At 38.5% G+C, this 17,331-nt stretch overlaps 1 protein-coding gene across 1 annotated transcript in view; it reads right to left on the bottom strand.

Annotated features, from left to right (window-relative positions):
- RFTN1 (raftlin, lipid raft linker 1) overlaps positions 1-17,331 on the bottom strand; it is a 101,324-nt gene that overhangs the window by 56,608 nt on the left and 27,385 nt on the right. Inside the window, exon 3 of the mRNA XM_075143451.1 lies at positions 4,405-4,591. Coding sequence (XP_074999552.1) covers positions 4,405-4,591 — 187 coding nt within the window. The remainder of the gene's footprint in view (positions 1-4,404; positions 4,592-17,331) is intronic.

Here is a 17,331-nt window from a genome sequence, read left to right as displayed (position 1 = left end):
TGCTTCACTCTACTGTGCTGAAATGGAGCATCTGCAAACACGTCAAAACCATTGTAAGCAGACAGTTTATGAGCCTGGACCATATAGCTTTCCTACTGGAAGAGAATGGAGCTTGCTTTGTGGTGCACAGTATTTAGAAAGGGAAATTAAAACGTTTTAATTTACATTGAATTTTGAAACTTTAAGATACCAGACAGGGGTGTCGCACTACAGGAAGCTGGGAATAAATTAAAGCAGCTTTGTGCTATAGTTTTGTTACCATTTTGTTCAGGGGCTGACTTTGCGATTTCTTTGCAGGGAACAGGTTATCTGCAACAGCCACAAGCTGTCCGAAATAGTAATGCCCACAAGGCACCTACACAGAGATTGTTATATTAAAAACTAGCGAGTATGGAAATAAAAGGGCAAAGAAAGAAAGGTTATTACACACACAAAGAACTAATGATCTCTGTTCCTCAGGGGAACATAACCGACATACATTTACTCTCCTTATCTTCGTTAGCCAGAACCTCCCAAATGCACGGACCTTCCCCTGTCCCTTCCACCAGAGAGATACGCTGTCACACATTTGCGCTTTCCAGGGTACCGCCATATATCCCTTTTCCCGAGATTCTTGTCTTCAAGTGTAAATCAGTGTGAATCAACTTTTCGCAAGTGTGAATCAATGCGAACCAGCAGGCCAGGGGCTACACTTCACACCTGGAGCCTTCCCTACATTCAGAAGAAAAACCTGTAAAAACCTGGGCTTGAAGATTTTTCTCTGCATATTTTTTTACAAGATGCCTTCTCCAAGAAACCCAAGTATCTCAGAACTCAGCACAGACAGTAAAACAGTCAATTGCTTTTTAATTAAGAAGTCCATTGAAATTTAGAGAGAGAAAGAGAGAAAGAAAGTATTCACAGAAGCATTAAAGTTATTATTTCTTTATCTGACTCTATTCTATTTGACTTCCAAACCACTTCCAATCAACTGGTTAGTGTGCACAATGCAATTAGGTACTACAGAAATATTTAAATTTATTATACTAAATTTAATGAGAGCAATGGCAGAGTCCTTCAGCTACTTGGTAGACTACCTTCATGCCCAGTGCCTCTAAAGAATTAAATACTCCTATATTTACTTCGTTTTTTTTAACTGAACATGACACTTTTTGCAGTGCAAACAATTGTGTGGTTGATTTAAAAAAAAAAATAATCTGTCCTTTACTTTCATATTCTCCCTAGCATTTCCAAGCGACAAATCTTGCTTTTCAACATTTACAGCTTCCATATATGTTAGGAATGAGTTTCCTCAAATATCCTAGAGCAGGAATGACTCCTACTTCCCTATTTAACATAAATTATTAGATAGCTAAGATAATGAAGCCAGAGAGATACCAGTACAGATTAAACACAAAACTATCGTAGTGACTTTAAAGGTCACCTTAAATATACAATGACATTGCAAATTCACACTGAGTATTTTAAAACTCCAGGAGAACGGCAAAATCGGAGGAATGACACTAATAGGTACTTTTTCCCTGAGTTCTAATGCATAACATGTCTAAGCACTACCTTTTCCATTTTATTCTTGAACAAATTAAGGCACTGCAAATCTCAGCGATAGCAGCAGCATATAGTTCCTGACACACATCATCTGCTGCAGCTAGTATAGCCTCTTCCTACCTTTGGAAAGGCAGTGCTATAAAACTAAGCCCTCAAAATGTAAGTCAACATTCATTTTAAAACATAAAACTGACATCTAAAGGTGCAACACTGATTAAAGACTAATTCAAGTGTTCAGTTCTGTCTCTGTATATGCAGAATTGACACTACTGTACCAAAAAGGCACTAATACAACAGTTTCATTTCTGTTCTATTCAGGCAACAAAAATAGCAAGGTGAAAAACCGCACCTGGTATCTGCCAGACAACTGACAGATGAAGCGTATAGTGTTGGAGCCATCGTGGTGAAACACCTGCAGTAGGAAAGGAGCTACAGCTTCAGGTGTTTTGCAGAAAGTGCCCGGAAAGCCCGAGGGTGGGCCGCACACCAAGGCATAGAGCTTTTTATGACTCCTTGGCTCCCCGTGAACGCCTGGCACCACCATTACAGGAAACAGCAGGGGACCACTTTGTACTTCAGAGCGTAAATGACGTTACTAATAATCCTACAACTGTAGCTGGACTACTTATACTCCTAAACTCTTACGATAGAAATAAACACTCATCTGATCAACAAATATACTAAGCAGACCATAACTTCTACCCAAGAGTTCAACTGTTTTACACAGAGACAGCCTACAGATGCCAGAGACCTGACAGCCCTCAGTGAAAAAAATATCATTTATTCTTTATCAGCAGTGTAATGAGAAAGGTTAATTAAAAAAATTAACAGTATGTCTTTTTTTTCCTACTGTCACATATTTTTTCTCCCCAGCTATTAGTGGAATGGGATAAACTCATGGTTCAAATACAGCTGGTCTCTATGCAAGCCATGGTCATCTGAAATCTGTGCAACACCCATCCCTCTTCATTGTGCTTGGCAATGCAAACACTAATTGCACCCACACACTATGGAAGCAGCTTCTCCCATACTCTCAGCCAAACTCGGGAACATTTAAACTACACGAAATACCAAACTGATGTCACTTCCCTTTCTGGTACTTGTCTGTTTCTTCCCGCTGCACCAAGTCTCTTCCGCTTCCCTAGGCAGTCAGAAATGACAGATAAGGCAATGCAAAGAAATGAAGTGTGAATGTAAAAGGAAATATAATTGGTTCAAGACTTTCTGCTGTCTTCAATTTTGTATAGTCATTTACAGCTGTCTAAAGTGTGTGAAACACTGGCACCCAAGTGAGTGAGTAGGCAATTAAGATTTTGTACTCTTTCACAATCATTCTGCACAGATGTAAACTACTGGATACAGTACGAGACAGCAGTGACACACTGAGTGCTCTGGCTTGAAGACCATGTCGCTCTGCCGAGAAGGATGCTGCTTTTCCCTGACGTGTCTTCACAGCTCAGTCCTGGAAGCTGCTGAACCCTTGGTCCCCAATCCAGCAGAAGTGCTCAAGTGCTTACTTAACATTGCAAACTCATGCATGTAAATACTTTCATTATTTGCAGCAGGGTATTTTGTAGGCAGGGAAAGCAAGACCCCAAAACCAAGCCAGCTCAGCCCAATATTACTCAAGAAGTCCACTGTTCAACAAAACATTTTATGTTTTGACCATAGTATCAGGCAAGCCAGCATGAAGTTCTGTATTAATAAAACTAAAAGCAAGTCAAGGTAAATTGAGAGTTATTTTAGAAGCTAAAATTGCCTGCGACACCTAATGCCTACATATATTTGGTAATGAAACCAAAACTTTTTCCTTAGGTCACAAACTGAAGTTCGACCCTGTCTGTAATTGCTACCAATTGATTACCAGGCTGTAGCAAATTGAATGGTGGTTTTACTCGAGTTTTAAAGAGGTGTCTAAAACAGTTACATCCTCTCCTTCAAGCATCAGCACACAGAGAGGGACTAGGATCGGCAAATGAAGTTTAATTATCCCCCAGCTTTCAGTACAGGTCACTGTAAAAAGGGGCAGACTGAAGAATGCAACTAATGTAAGAAAACTGCACAGAATGGCTGCAACAACACAGGTAGCTGCAGAATTGTGGGTGGTCAGATAATGTTAAATTATATTTTAAATCATTAACATCACTAAAAATCATAAATATGTTTTAAGTATTCAGATATTAATTTCCTTCTGGACTACTTAACAGCACATTCTATTGATTTTTTTAAAAATCAGATTAAAACATAAAAGAACAATATTCCTGTTTATTCATCTTCAGACTTTGATTATGTAAAATATTCTTAACACATTTTAAGAGACTGAACAAAGCAGAAGAGTCATCTTTTTATTTAAAGAGTTTGTACTGATTGAAAAATTAGAAGAACTTGTATTGTTTAGAGGAATGAAGGGCCTCAAGTCTACTGATAAATTTAAGAGGTATGCCTTCGTACTACAGTTCTCAAATTAATTGCATTAACTGTAACCATCTAAACACAAAATATGCCTTTTCTAAGCAAACATTTCTTCTGTCTTAATTTAATCTAATAAATTCTTAAAGGGTACCAACGGGATCATCCTCACAAATTGTCAGGCATAGGGCTTGTTTGTTTGCCTCTCATGACAACACATCCCAAAATACAGAGCATATTTCAACTTGTTATTCTCCAAGTCGTCTGCCAAACTGCAGATGAATTGTAAATATGAAGAACATGTTAAGCCTACTCAAGCCCACAAAAAAAAAATTTTCAAAAAAATCAAGACTTGCACAGTAAACTCTGCTATAATTTCCTGATGTAGGTCAAAACACAGCAGGAAATCACATTGTCTATTTTTATCCCAGTTCACTGGAAGTGCTTTACCTTTCTGTTTTCTTGATAAGCACAGCCCTGAAGATTTGTTCCTGGGGAGTTTTCTCCTTTTCATCAGTTGGTTGCACGAAAGGGTGGACAGCAGCCAAGACGAAGCCCTGCTGGTACAATTCTTGCAGCTGAGCTGGAAGATCACGCAAGGAGGAGAGCTTGATTGCAGATGATCCTGGCAGCTCGGCTGGAAACAAAAAGAAATTGGTCAATAATCCTACACTGGACTATGATGTTTTTTAAAATCCAGGCTCTTCAGAGTCAAGCAAGCTTCACACTGATCTACAATATTAATACAAAAATTGATCTTTCCTGAGGCCCATTTTGTATTTCAGATTTTAAGCAGGCTGTCTTGGTGAAGGACTTTTATCACACAAGAGACTGGCGCAATTAAACAAGAAGTCAGATACATTAAAATGCCAGATTCACTACATAGTCTGGCAGAGATGAAGTGGAGGATTTAATAAAAACAAGGCAGTCGGTCAAAAGATATTCTAGGTTTTAGTAGTCGTCACAGTAAAGCAAGTTGAGGACAGTGAGCCATGATTCAAAAACATAAAACAAGAGAAAGGTAAAACATGTCAAATTCAAAAGCAATAAACCGAAGCATCCATCTACAGGAAAGTTGTATTATCAGACTAAAAGATCACTGATAGAAAATGCTGTTGAGGCCAAATATCTACCAATATGCCCAAAGAGTACTTTGTATATTGATAACAAGAATGCTAAGAGCAATGCATACCTGTAGTGATGAATAACCTTTTAGAATAGACACTAAACCTTATACCTCAGGGTTTAAGCAAACCTAATACATTAGAGATGAGGATGAGACCTAGTGCATGAAAATAATCCTTCCCCAATCTGCTTACTATGGGGTTTTATGCCTTCCTATGAAGCATTTGATGCTGACTCCTGTCAGACACTCAACATACATACAGATACTGCAGTCAGTATAGCAATTGCTCTTATTTCCTTGGAGTCTTGTGGGCTTCAAAAGAAAATCCCATAAATCACCCAAAACAACCTTCCATTCTCTTTCTCTCTCTGTCAGTAATTCTTCATATGTTTTTCATATCTTATGTGAAAAGACATCTTTCTTTCCTGACCTTTGCCTCTTCATTTCCATCTCTCTTGGGGGATATTTATTATTTCATCCCTAACCATGCTAGAGCATACAGAGTGGTGAGGTGCTGGATGGTTTCCCCTCCCACTGAAACCAATAAGGAGGGGATGTTGCAAGAAACACAACGGAGGTTCCCAACACCTTGCAGGCCTTCGTTAAAAAAAAGCACTGGAGAACAGTTTGTATGAAAGACACTAGCTATGCAAAATAAGGTTTCATTGTACTGTTTATTTCATCAAACTGTGTGGCTACCCTTTATGAATAATGAAAGAGATTATCAAAAAACTAATAAATATTCAAAACCAATAATACAGAGGAATAATTTAAATAATAATAGAATAGCTGTGCTTGGTATGCTTTTTCTTCATATAAGACCATCTTCCAGAAGAGGACAATGGAACTTTTTGACCAAGAACTGAAAGATGCAGAATTTTTATTATTTTTGCAAACAAAATGAGAAATCCAAGCAACGTGTACATTGACAGACAATAGGGCTCCACCTTCTACAACAGCATACAAATCACTTCAGAGTCATAAAAAGAGATGCCCCAATGAATAATGCATAATAAATAATAAAACCAACTGTTACTTACTGGACCCTACTGGGGATCAAAATGGGGAAAGAAACCCAGATGTTGGAACTACTTTTTCCCTCTTGTGGCTCAGAGACTCCAAAAATTTTAGACTACGCAGCAAATAGTTTAATTAATTAAAAGAATATGAAAGCCAGAATACCTTTCTAAGTGAGGGTTTTACTTGTATACGATGGAATGACTAAACACTATTCAGTGATGTTAATTCTGGTAATAGTGCTCCAATTTGTAACAATCATCTATGAAAACTGATGCTTGTCTGGCATATGAACCTAGTATCTGGATTCTTCCGAGAATGCCTTGGTAAAACTAGTAGAAAGTCTAGTCATTAACATGGGAGAGTGATTGCTTCCTCCTAAAAGCTAAACACGAGGGGAAAGTGTGAAAATGCATGTAATTGGAGCCTTGGGATGTACACTTGATTATTAAAAAAGCAAGGTAATGAAAATTAGAGCTGGGAGGGATCATCCAGCTAGTCCATCCTATTACCTAGAGGCAGGATCAGTTTTAGTTTAGCTATTTCTCACAGTTTTTCTCATCTATTTTTAAAAACCTTTAGTAATGGAGATTCCACAAGCCCCGTAAGTCATGTTTCAGTACTTCTCTATTCTTACTATTCAAAACCTTTTCCTAGCATCTGGCCTAAATTTCCGTCTCTGAAATTCAAGATTGCTACTTCCTTACTAGAATATTTCTTTTCTGCATCAGCATTTTACTATTCCTAATACTCATCGCGCCTTAATCTTACCTTCCTTAGACTGTATAAACTCAGTACTTTCAATGTTTCCTGTTCCCTTGTGTTTTCTAGATTTATAAATTAATTTTTGATGGTTCTCTTCTGATTCTCTTCAATCGGTCCACATCTTTCTTCAAGTGTAGTACCTAAGCCTCACTACAGTGATCCAGCACAAGCCTCATCACTGCTTTGTAGAATGGAAAAGCTCCTTCATGCTTATTATACACCCCATGTCAGTTTACAACATTTGCAGGAAAAAAAAAAGAAATTCTTTTGGCAGTGGCCGAATGTCCCTGCCCTTAGTGAATTTTAGGGCTTTTTTCTTTCAGTTTTCAAGGACCGTTCTGGATTCTGACCTCCACACTGCAAACAGCACTTCTCAGATTGGCAAACCTCAATAAACATACTCAGCAGTCTATTGCTGGCATAGTTAATGAAAACGGCAAATTTTAACAGACTCTGGACAGAACCATTTTAAGCCTTACAGTCAATACAGCTTCTCGGTTTGATGCTGAACTACTGCTAACTTCTCCTTGGACTAGAGATCCTTCAAAAGGAAAAGACAGTTCCTGTTACACAAACAATGCCCACAACGTCTACATGAGTTTCCTGGGTCTACAGACCTGTGCTGTGCATTCTTGTTACCCTCCCACAGACAGACTGGTTAGTGTGATGCAAATTTCTCCCCAGAAATCCCTGCTACTCATCATCCTCTGGATATTTTAGAAGTTATTTGTTCCAGTATCTTTGTGGGCATTAAGTTAGGCTAACAATCATACAGTGCTCTTTAAAAGTAGGTTGACAAAGGACATCACACCCTCCTGGAAAGTCGCATTCATCATTCCACAGACTTCAAATTTAAATGATAAGATTTCAATTATTTCTTCAGCTGATTCCTCTAAGGTGCATACCTGTAGGTTCAACCTACTTGAAAATGCCTAATTTATGAAACCAGTTGTTGATCTAGTCTTTCCTTACTTTACCTTAGAAAAATGCTAACATTTTCAGAAAACCTTACACAACATTCAATAAAATCCATTAAAACTTTTGTTTTAGTTGTTAAAGAGAATTCTAATCATGCCACTTTCAACAGAAAAAGGAAAATCAAAATTGTGTACAACAGGGATTTGTGTAAGGTAAAAGAGCAAATGAAAAACCGAATAAAATCTTGTGTAACTCCAGTGCTTATTATAAGCCTCTATTTTGCCAAAAGTTAAAGCTGAATTCTTTTAGCAGCCTCCATGTTGCTCTTGAAATGCAGTTAGCTCTAAGTTTTATATTCTGCTCCATGTTTCCTTATTTATTGTTGAACTTCACAACCTGACCTCAAAAGATTCCTTTGTTTATTCTGTCTACATCTACATGAGTGTGTAAGAAACTTGTAAATGACACATACTGTGTTTTTCAATTTTGCTAAGGCTGGAAGTGGAAATAGAAGTACTGGCTGCTTTTGGAACTGATTACCAGGCAAATTAGTTTGTTGCCTGACTGATAATTGAAGCTGAAAACACTTCCAGCAATGCCCAGATACATACAGAAAACTACAGCTTAGAGATCCTTCAAAAAGAAAAGAAAGTTTGTGTAACACAACTGATATCCGTAAGGTGACTTTCCTGGGTCTAGGGACTTGTGCATTCTTTGCTGCTAATAGAAAAACCAGACCAAACACTCACACTGTCCCCATCTTGCCACAGAAAAATCAGTAAGAGGATTGAGTTGACATAAAAATCTACAGGTTGGGTCATGTATATTTGAAAGGAGTCATCTCTGCAGCTCCAAAAAGCACTTTATGGGAAACAGAGGAAGGTGGTGCAGTCTGCCACAGGGATCCTGAGGGACTGAGAGCAGGCTGAGAAATATGGTTGGGGAGACAGGTATAGAGGAGAACTGGTTCCTCCTGCGTTAAGGAGATCCGCTTTCCCTCCTAGTGGATCATCCAGGGCTGCTACCACAGAGATCAAACAAGCACCAACCAGCTTCAAGCTGAAGCATCTCATATGAGCTCTGACAACTGCGCTACGGTCCATGGTAGGTAGATGTATCCCGATCAAATATTAAGCGAAAAGGCAGTTACAGCAACTACCTACAACAAGTAGGCTAATTTTTCTATATTGAAACAATAGATTTGGGTACCTTTGAGATGCTATAACCCAACACTTTTAAATAAGAAAGGAATATTATGCTTTATAAAATAAAGCGTGGATTCATCTATTAGCCCATGCTTAATAAAAAAAAGCATCAGCTACAGTACATCTTTATAAAATATATATACTCAACAGAATCAGATGCTTTTAACTCTATTCTATTTGATAAGCAGCAATTTTCCCTTCCTGCTAGTTACATTCATGACAAAGTTAAAACAAACTTTATTGTTTTTTAATTTCTTTCTACCTGAATGACCGCTATGCTCCAGGAAAAATAAAATGTCAAGTGCCAAAATGGCATTTATTTAATTTCTCTTTACTGAAATGGTCAAATTCAGGGTCAAATTTAGGTCAGTTTCTCAGTGCTTATCCTTAATACAAAGGACAAGCATACAGTTCAACTCTAAATTTCTATTATCCTGTGTTAGGTGTTCACTTAGTTTGCTTACTCCAACAAAAAAAATTAAATGTTGGGATTTTTTGGTCTTTATTTCTTAACATGTTTTCCCAATTAAGCTTTTATGCTCTTACTCCAGTCACAGCTGTTAAAGACTGATGGAGCCCTTAATGACAGTTCACATTACACATGAAAATGTTCCACAAAAATATAGGACGCCTTTTAACTAGTTTCTGTTTCCTTTAAAAGTTTTCACGTTCACCTGCATTTTCAAAGTAATGTTCCTCAATTTATTATGAAACATTAAGTAAGCCTTTTTCCTTTGCATTAAAACAACCAAAGATCAAACTGGTGTGTACATAGATTGTATGTGCTCTCTGTCTATACTGGGTGCAGAAGAAAGCACTTTCCACCAATACATGCCCAAAATGTGGTGTACAATGGGGTCTAAAACAAAAAAAGGAAGACTGGCAAACTCACCGGACCCAGACTATTAAGTGATGCAGCAACTCAGTTCCCTGGTAGCCGCAAGCGCAATACTCCTATTTCATCAGGCCGAACACACACCAGTGGGCTCAGACCCTTCAAGAAATACAGTCGTAACCGTTTTCTTTTTCAAAGCGCAGGATGAGGCCGTTCCCAAGCCTGTGGTTGTTCCTGCGAGCCGCTCCCCTTCGAGGCACCCAGGGCCAGCCAGCTACGGAGTCACTCGTGCTCCTCCTCGTACCTCCTCCTTCCAGCACCGCAAACCCTGCAGGCCCTTCGGCAAAGCTACAGCTCCTCCAGGTGACTCACGGGAGGGATGATGTCCTCACATCTCCTCCCCAGGAGAGCTCAGGGTTTATGGAGCCCTCAGAAGAGGGAGACGGCCGACAGAAGGGCCGCACGGGCAACTGCAGCACCGCTCTCCCTCTCCCCGCCGCCGGCTCAAAGGCAGGTAGCTGCCCCTGAGCAGGGTTGTGCCTGTGAGCCAGAACGGAGCAAACATTCAGGCACGCTACACACTTAGTCGCTCCTACTCGCCACTTCCACGCAGCTCCCTATCCAGCATGAATTTTTTGCTGCTGTCCTTCTAAAGCACCCCAACCTCCCTCCTGCACTCTGCAGAGCACGTAGGAGACCACCTGAAAGTATCTGGATAGTGGCCAGGTGTTAGCGCCTACGGTCCTTAACGGATCTAGCAACGAGCGTGTAAGATGAAAACAAGGTACACGCAAAATTATGGTCATATGGTAACCCCAGCACCATCCACTGACATCCTGCAGGGCTTTATAATAGATCTGGCTATTTACCTCCTGCCTTAGTGATCGCCTCGTGGAAAATGGCATTAATTTGCTCTGTTGTGCCTCATGCATCCCACCAAGGTGGTCGTAATTGCATGTCTGCTGGCAGGAAACTCAATAGCAACAACGAATGGAGACGACAATGTGGGAAGAGAGTATATCACCGAGCACGTGTGTGAGCAAATGCATAAATCTGGCCCGAGTCCACAAAATTTCCCATGCTTTCGCACAGGGCACTTCTCGAGCATGTTTATGATTGTTTATAACAGCCCTGATCGTTTTGTAGAATACCAAAGCAAGCACGCTTCCTCTATTTAGTATGAGGATTGCCATTTCTTAATTTAATATTAATTCCTTTCCAGCAACTTTAATTTAATTTAAAGAAATCAAATCTACAGCAGACTAAGTTCTAGTAGAGGAAAACATTGTTTTTGCATTAGGGCCAGTCAAAAAAATTTAACTAGAAAGTTTACTGTCAGAAGATGCAGTTTCACCTACATTAAAACATTTCATAGGAACATGTCAAATGCAGCGAAGTTTTTCATTTGGATAACGTTCAGAAGTTTAAATAAGCAATGCATTAATGTTTTTTTACATGATCAAAGTGGCTAAAGAAGCAGCATGTTTTCGGTGGTTCTGTGAATTTTCACTCCACTTGAAATTTTGGAATTACCTGTATTACTGGAACTGTGATTTCTTGTTGGAAGGTACAATCGCAGTGACAGAAGGCGCACACTCAGGACAATTAGGATACACAAACAAACCAGCGCAGCTCCGAGCAGCTGGTTTCTGTAAGCTGCGCACTGACTGCTAAATGAAGGACCATCCTGTCAGGTCTCTTTTCAGTTTGCCAAAGTCCTCGGGTTTATCTGTGCGGGCCCTGTGGGCTGAATGGTACCGCAGCTCCTTGCAGAGAGGCAGGTGAACATCAGAATTCACCCGGAGGAAGGTGCAGGGTAAAAATCTTTTGGGAAGTGTTGGCTTTTGTCTAATGATGCAGCACAGACTGGAAAAGATCCCCTCTCTGTACTATAAATAAGAAAGTTTTTAAGGGACTTTTCACTGACTTATTTAGCAGTCAGTTTGGAACAGCTGAAGGAATCCAGATCATCATCCTTTCCAACTATTAAGGCTTGCTAAGGCCAATTTGTTACTTTGGAGAGCAGAAAGCAAACTGTTACTTGAATATTATCAAAACACCTATTGACTGATCCTGGGAGAACACGGTTATTTCCAATCAGTGTCAATCTCAAACAAAAAAATATTAAGGCACCTATTGCAAATTTTCATTCTTCGTTACAAACACTAAGGAACTCTCTTTTACACAGCACAAATTGTTTGCATGGCAAAACAATGCAGTCATGTTACTCTGACTTAACTATAACTATTCTTTCCTCATGCAACCCACAAATAGTTTCTTGTCAATGACAACAACAAAAACCTATCAGAGAATCGGAGTACTTCCAATGAAAATAAAGGCAAACCCACTAATAATGTAACTTAACACAAAGCAGTAAACAGATTTCTGGCGAGTTTCGTGAATTCCAAATAATTGTTTCTGGACTAAAACCTACCAAACAAATGCTAAAGCAGTACGACTAACCTAGCAGAAAATATATGGTGCTTCTGACACTATCGCACAGCTTTAATTACCTGAAACACACTAATGCTAGAATTTAATGAGTTAAAAGCTCAAGCTTTTGGAGTAACAACTACACAAGCTGTACTATAGTCTCTTTTCCTTTCTAATAGAGCTTGAACTTCCATGAGGTATATACAGAGGTTCCTTAATTTTGAAGACAAGGCAGACAGTCTGGGTGCATTACTGTTCAGGCCATCGACAGAGGCAAGACACTGGATGTTAGTATGTCGTGTTGCTTTTTTGGTTATGCTAAATGACATTCTCAGTGGTTTTTCTTTCAATTTTCAAGGCAAATACAATAAATGTCCCCATCAAAGAAAGCAAGAATGAATATGGAAGAGAAATCAGGACTTTAAATGAAGGATGACTGTTCAATAAGCTCCTAGTGTTTACTTTCAGTGAAAATGTATTAATGGAACTTTAAAATATTCAAAAGCAAAGCATTGTATCTTAAGAAGGCAGAGAGGGGAAAAACCACAGAAAGACTATGAAACTGCATATACACCCTTTGAAAGTATGTATATAGGTATGTGTATATAGATATGTATACATATATGTATGCATACGTATATTTGTGCATATATGTACACACACACAAACACCAACATTCTTTTCTTTCCTTTAGGGAATAGTAGATATGTGCATTAGTCAAATCCAGAAAGTACTACGATAACTCTCGGATGCAATAGGATTAGACAACTTTGTCTAATCAATTGTGTCACTTAATCTCATTGCATCTTTGAGTTATCTTGTTTGTTGTCCACTCAAACTTTCATTTCTGTATCTTGCAAGCATAAGATAAATATCTTAAGAATTGGGTACGTTTGCCACAAACATGATGTGATTATACATGGGATGGTTTCATTTTTGGTGTTTCAGAAAAAAAGGAAATACCCAGACTATCACCTCCACTAAGTGAAAAAACAACCACTGAACAGAAGTTTAGTTACCTAAATAAATTGACAAGCACTTCTTAAATGACTCACAGCTTATATATATTAGCTTGTGGGCAGAATTATGCAAAATGGGCAAAATTAAGACCACCTACTAGACGCAAGGAGAGTTAATGACTGTGCAAAAAGCAAAATGAAAGAAGATGAAAAAGGGGAGGGAATTCTCACTTAAAGAAAAAAGAACCAAATCCCATCCCTTCTGTACTCGAGCAGCTCTTTGAAATTTTTTTTTTTTTTTTTGGTCCCTCCCTCCTGCTTGGTTCTACTTCCTAAATTGATGCAGACCAAACACAGAGACAACAAAGACAGATAATTCACATTTCACAAATCCAAGAGAACTCCAATTATGTCTAGCGAAAAGGAGAAAGTGTTCAAAGTTGCAATAGTTTATTCATACAGACTTGTTATCTGTACAAGCTCCAAAAGCCAAGTATTACATTGAATTACAGAGGAGAGAAGGGGTTAATTCTGAACTACAGGAAGGGCCAGCATGCTAATTCACATCTACTTCCAACCGCCAAAAAAGTACTGGTTCCCTGCCCTAAAGCCTTTAGACACCAAGTTAATCTGATGGCAATACCTGAGCTGCCGAAGTCAAACACTGAATGTCGTTCATTTTAACAGCTTAAGAAGTAGTGAAATCGGACTTCCCATCACTTTCACCAGTGGTGCAGCAAGTTATGTCCTCTCACAGCAAGTAACCAGGAATCAAATACTTTAAAAGGGAGGGAAGGAGGAGCTACCCAAGGGGAAAAGGAAGTAAAACTTACTGAAGAGATCGTCTCATATCTTAGAAGTTGGTGGCATCATGTAATTTGGAGGGCTGATGCATCTTTTTGCTTTCACCCCTCTCTAGCTAATGTGCTCGCCATTTTTCTTAGCAGCAACACTAATGAGCACTAGCGAGTTTCACAGCTAACCCTGCAGCCTACAGAATCTTCTCATTCTCTCCCTCTCATACATTTTAATACATATATGTCTTTTCTTCCTGGCATAACCCCCTCCTTTTCCCTTTCCTCTGCTCCTCTCTGTTTTATGCTTCCCCTTGATGTTCCTTCCACATTTCTGGCAAACTTTCATTTCAGATTTTAGAACCGCAGAATGTAACAAAGAAGTAACACGGGGTTCTTTGCAAATTTTACAATAAGCAAACTCGGACCGCAGTAAAAGAACTGTAAAAAGCACAGATAATATCCTCAGAAGAGTACAAAAAATTGCCTACTTTAATAAGTTCCAAATTATGCAGAATTTATTCATTTTATGGTATGCTTTGCTAGATGAGAAAAATCTCTTCTGAAATGGAATTTGTAGCATTTCTAAGCTTTCCATATCACTATATCCTGTTGTCAATAAAACGCTGCATGTGCTGACTCTTCAAGGATTTAAAAAGCAGAAAGGTTCATATATCAATCTACATATTTCCATCCAAACCAACTGAGAACAACCTTGAGATTACTGTTTTTATTCTTAATCAAGCACACATGAACAAAGTAGGTTGCATGCATTATATTAGGAATTTTTTTCCATATTCACGAGATGATAGTTAATAAGTACACATCTGATTGAAGCCTAGTTTCCAAACTGAAAAATGTCAAGAGGATTCCAAAACATTTAAGGAAAAGGGAGGAAAAAGAAGTCAACAGTAGTAACTGTGCCTGAATAGACGCACTATGATCTGATGTACGTTTGTCATGATACACTGAAAATTGTGATTAAAATCAAAGACTTGGTGCAAAGACAAACAAGAAGATAAAACTGCCATCGAAGTATTACAACAAAGGGTTTTTCCCCCCCCAATTCACAAGATAATTGCTGCATATCATAAGTACACGCCAGGAGAAATAACTGGAAATTAGAGAGAACATTTAAAAGTTTGCATTTTATAAATTCAGCCTTCAACACAAAGATCTAAATTCACTGACATATCCAATAACCTCAGGAACAAAGGTTTGGATTTATCAAGATAGCTCTTATTCCCCAAGCCAACCTGTGCAACAGAGAACTGATAGTCTCCAGGGAAACCAAAATCGTTTTGGCAGGTCACGCCTGTATGTATTTTATACACAGCTCTTTGCAGTATATATACAGAAAAGGACAGATAGCTTTAAAAATGCTTGAAGGCTTTATTCAAATGTTACCTGCTGTTTTCTGTTTCCTTTCACTTTAAATCTCCAGTGGTTCACATGCATTTTCCCTTTCTGTCATAATAGGTGTTTTCAGTCTTTCCTGTAAAATCTTATTTAGGATGATACTGTGTGCCAAGTTTGTTTGATTTTTTTAAAAGCTAGAAATTGATTTTTTTCCAATCCTGTCACTGAAGTCCATATATTACCCTATTTCAGATGTTCTCATTTGACTGCATCAACCAATAACATTCCTTTTCTTCAAAAGGCAAAGGTACATACTAAACACTTAATATTTTAAATTAGAATAAGTATCATAGTGACTTTCATCTTTTTATCTTTTTCCTGGCTTGAAATATTTTATTTTTTAGATAAAGAGAAGACATTTCCAAATTATGCATGTTTTTCATTTGGAAGATAACATAAAGTGTAATTTTTCAGTGTTCTTTTGGTGCTCCTTTAAATCAAATTCCCCTATTTGGGAAACCCTGTAATTTTTCATAAATGTCTGTTAAATTATTTTCAGCTTTACCGGCAAAACTAAATAAATGTTAAAGCAGCCAAAAATGTAACATGCATTTTATAACTAAGCAAGCAGTGTTACTTCAAGGTATATTCTCAGTTAGATTTTGGCCCCAGGTTTGGTTATGTTTGAAAAAGAAGGCTGAGTAAGAGAATGCTATATGGTGAAATTCAATATAAACAGGAGATATTCAGGGGCAGGTAAATTAAATTCAGAGGAAAGGGAAATATAATGCGTTTGGATTTTTTCTAAACACATTACCCTGTAGTGATCCTAAGACAAATGCTTCCATGGGCACCTATACAAGACCCAGAACACACAACAGCTGTGAGATTATAAACAGAAACAAAACTGATCCATCTAACGCCATCAAACTTTCCAGGAAAACTCCAAATTTTAAAAAGGAATAAAAAGTAAATTAGATCTGCCTTCATTTCCAATCGTTAGGCCTGCTTGGGGAACTGCAATGCAAAACCAAATGCAAAACATTCTCCAGAAAGTATTTACCATTCCTCTTGGCTCTCCTGCCCCACACTTCTACTTTTTGTTCAGCTGTATTGATAACGGGAATATATTCCCAACATTGCAAATTGTAAGAATACCTCTGTTAGGCTATGTGAATTTCATGTGAAGAGTCTGTGTCTGTACACAAGCAGGATTTAAATTTTACTGTCACCGCAGACCTCGCACCACCCTCACAAGACTTGCTCTCAATGCCACCGTTGAGCTGTACTTGGAGATCCCAGCTACCCCATAGCATCGAAGGGAGCAATCCAGTTGGAACTAAAGCTTTTCTGGTATTTGCAGCAAAACAGGCCTGAAGAGGAAGATCTTGTGATCCAAATCCTCACTGTTTAAAATTGTCACAGGAAACCCTCTCTCCGATGACATACTCAACATGCAGAGATTTGCATGGGAACATATGAAAATACAGGGTGGCAGTAATCCCTATCAAGCAATTTCCCCAACAGTTCCTGATTAATTTGGCACGTGGACGAGCCATGTATTACCCCATCTATGATTTTTAGAATGACCACATGAACTAAAACTAATTCCGAAACATATAAAGCTAGAACCACCACATGGATCAGTTACTTGGCAACGAATTAGGCAATTACGTCCTTTAGAAATGAGGTAAGGGAGAGTTACAGCTATACCAAAGAGGACCTACTTTACAGTCAATGCCTTACTGGATTTGCCAACTCTATTGGTACACAAAGGTGATTAAAGATCTGATTAAAATCAGTACCAGATAAAACACTTTTTGCTGACTTTTTGCTACCTGTATCAGTATATATAGTGCTATTATACAAATTCCTACACAAGTTTCTTTCTATTAGCATGGCTAACGAAGAGTGATTCCCACTGTTGTTCTCCAAACTCACTGCTGCCACAGCCTCAAATTTCCCT

The sequence above is a fragment of the Calonectris borealis genome, chromosome 2 (assembly GCF_964195595.1).
Source record: "Calonectris borealis chromosome 2, bCalBor7.hap1.2, whole genome shotgun sequence".
Taxonomy (NCBI): Eukaryota; Metazoa; Chordata; class Aves; order Procellariiformes; family Procellariidae; genus Calonectris; species Calonectris borealis.
This window is presented reverse-complemented; position numbering and strand designations above follow the sequence as displayed.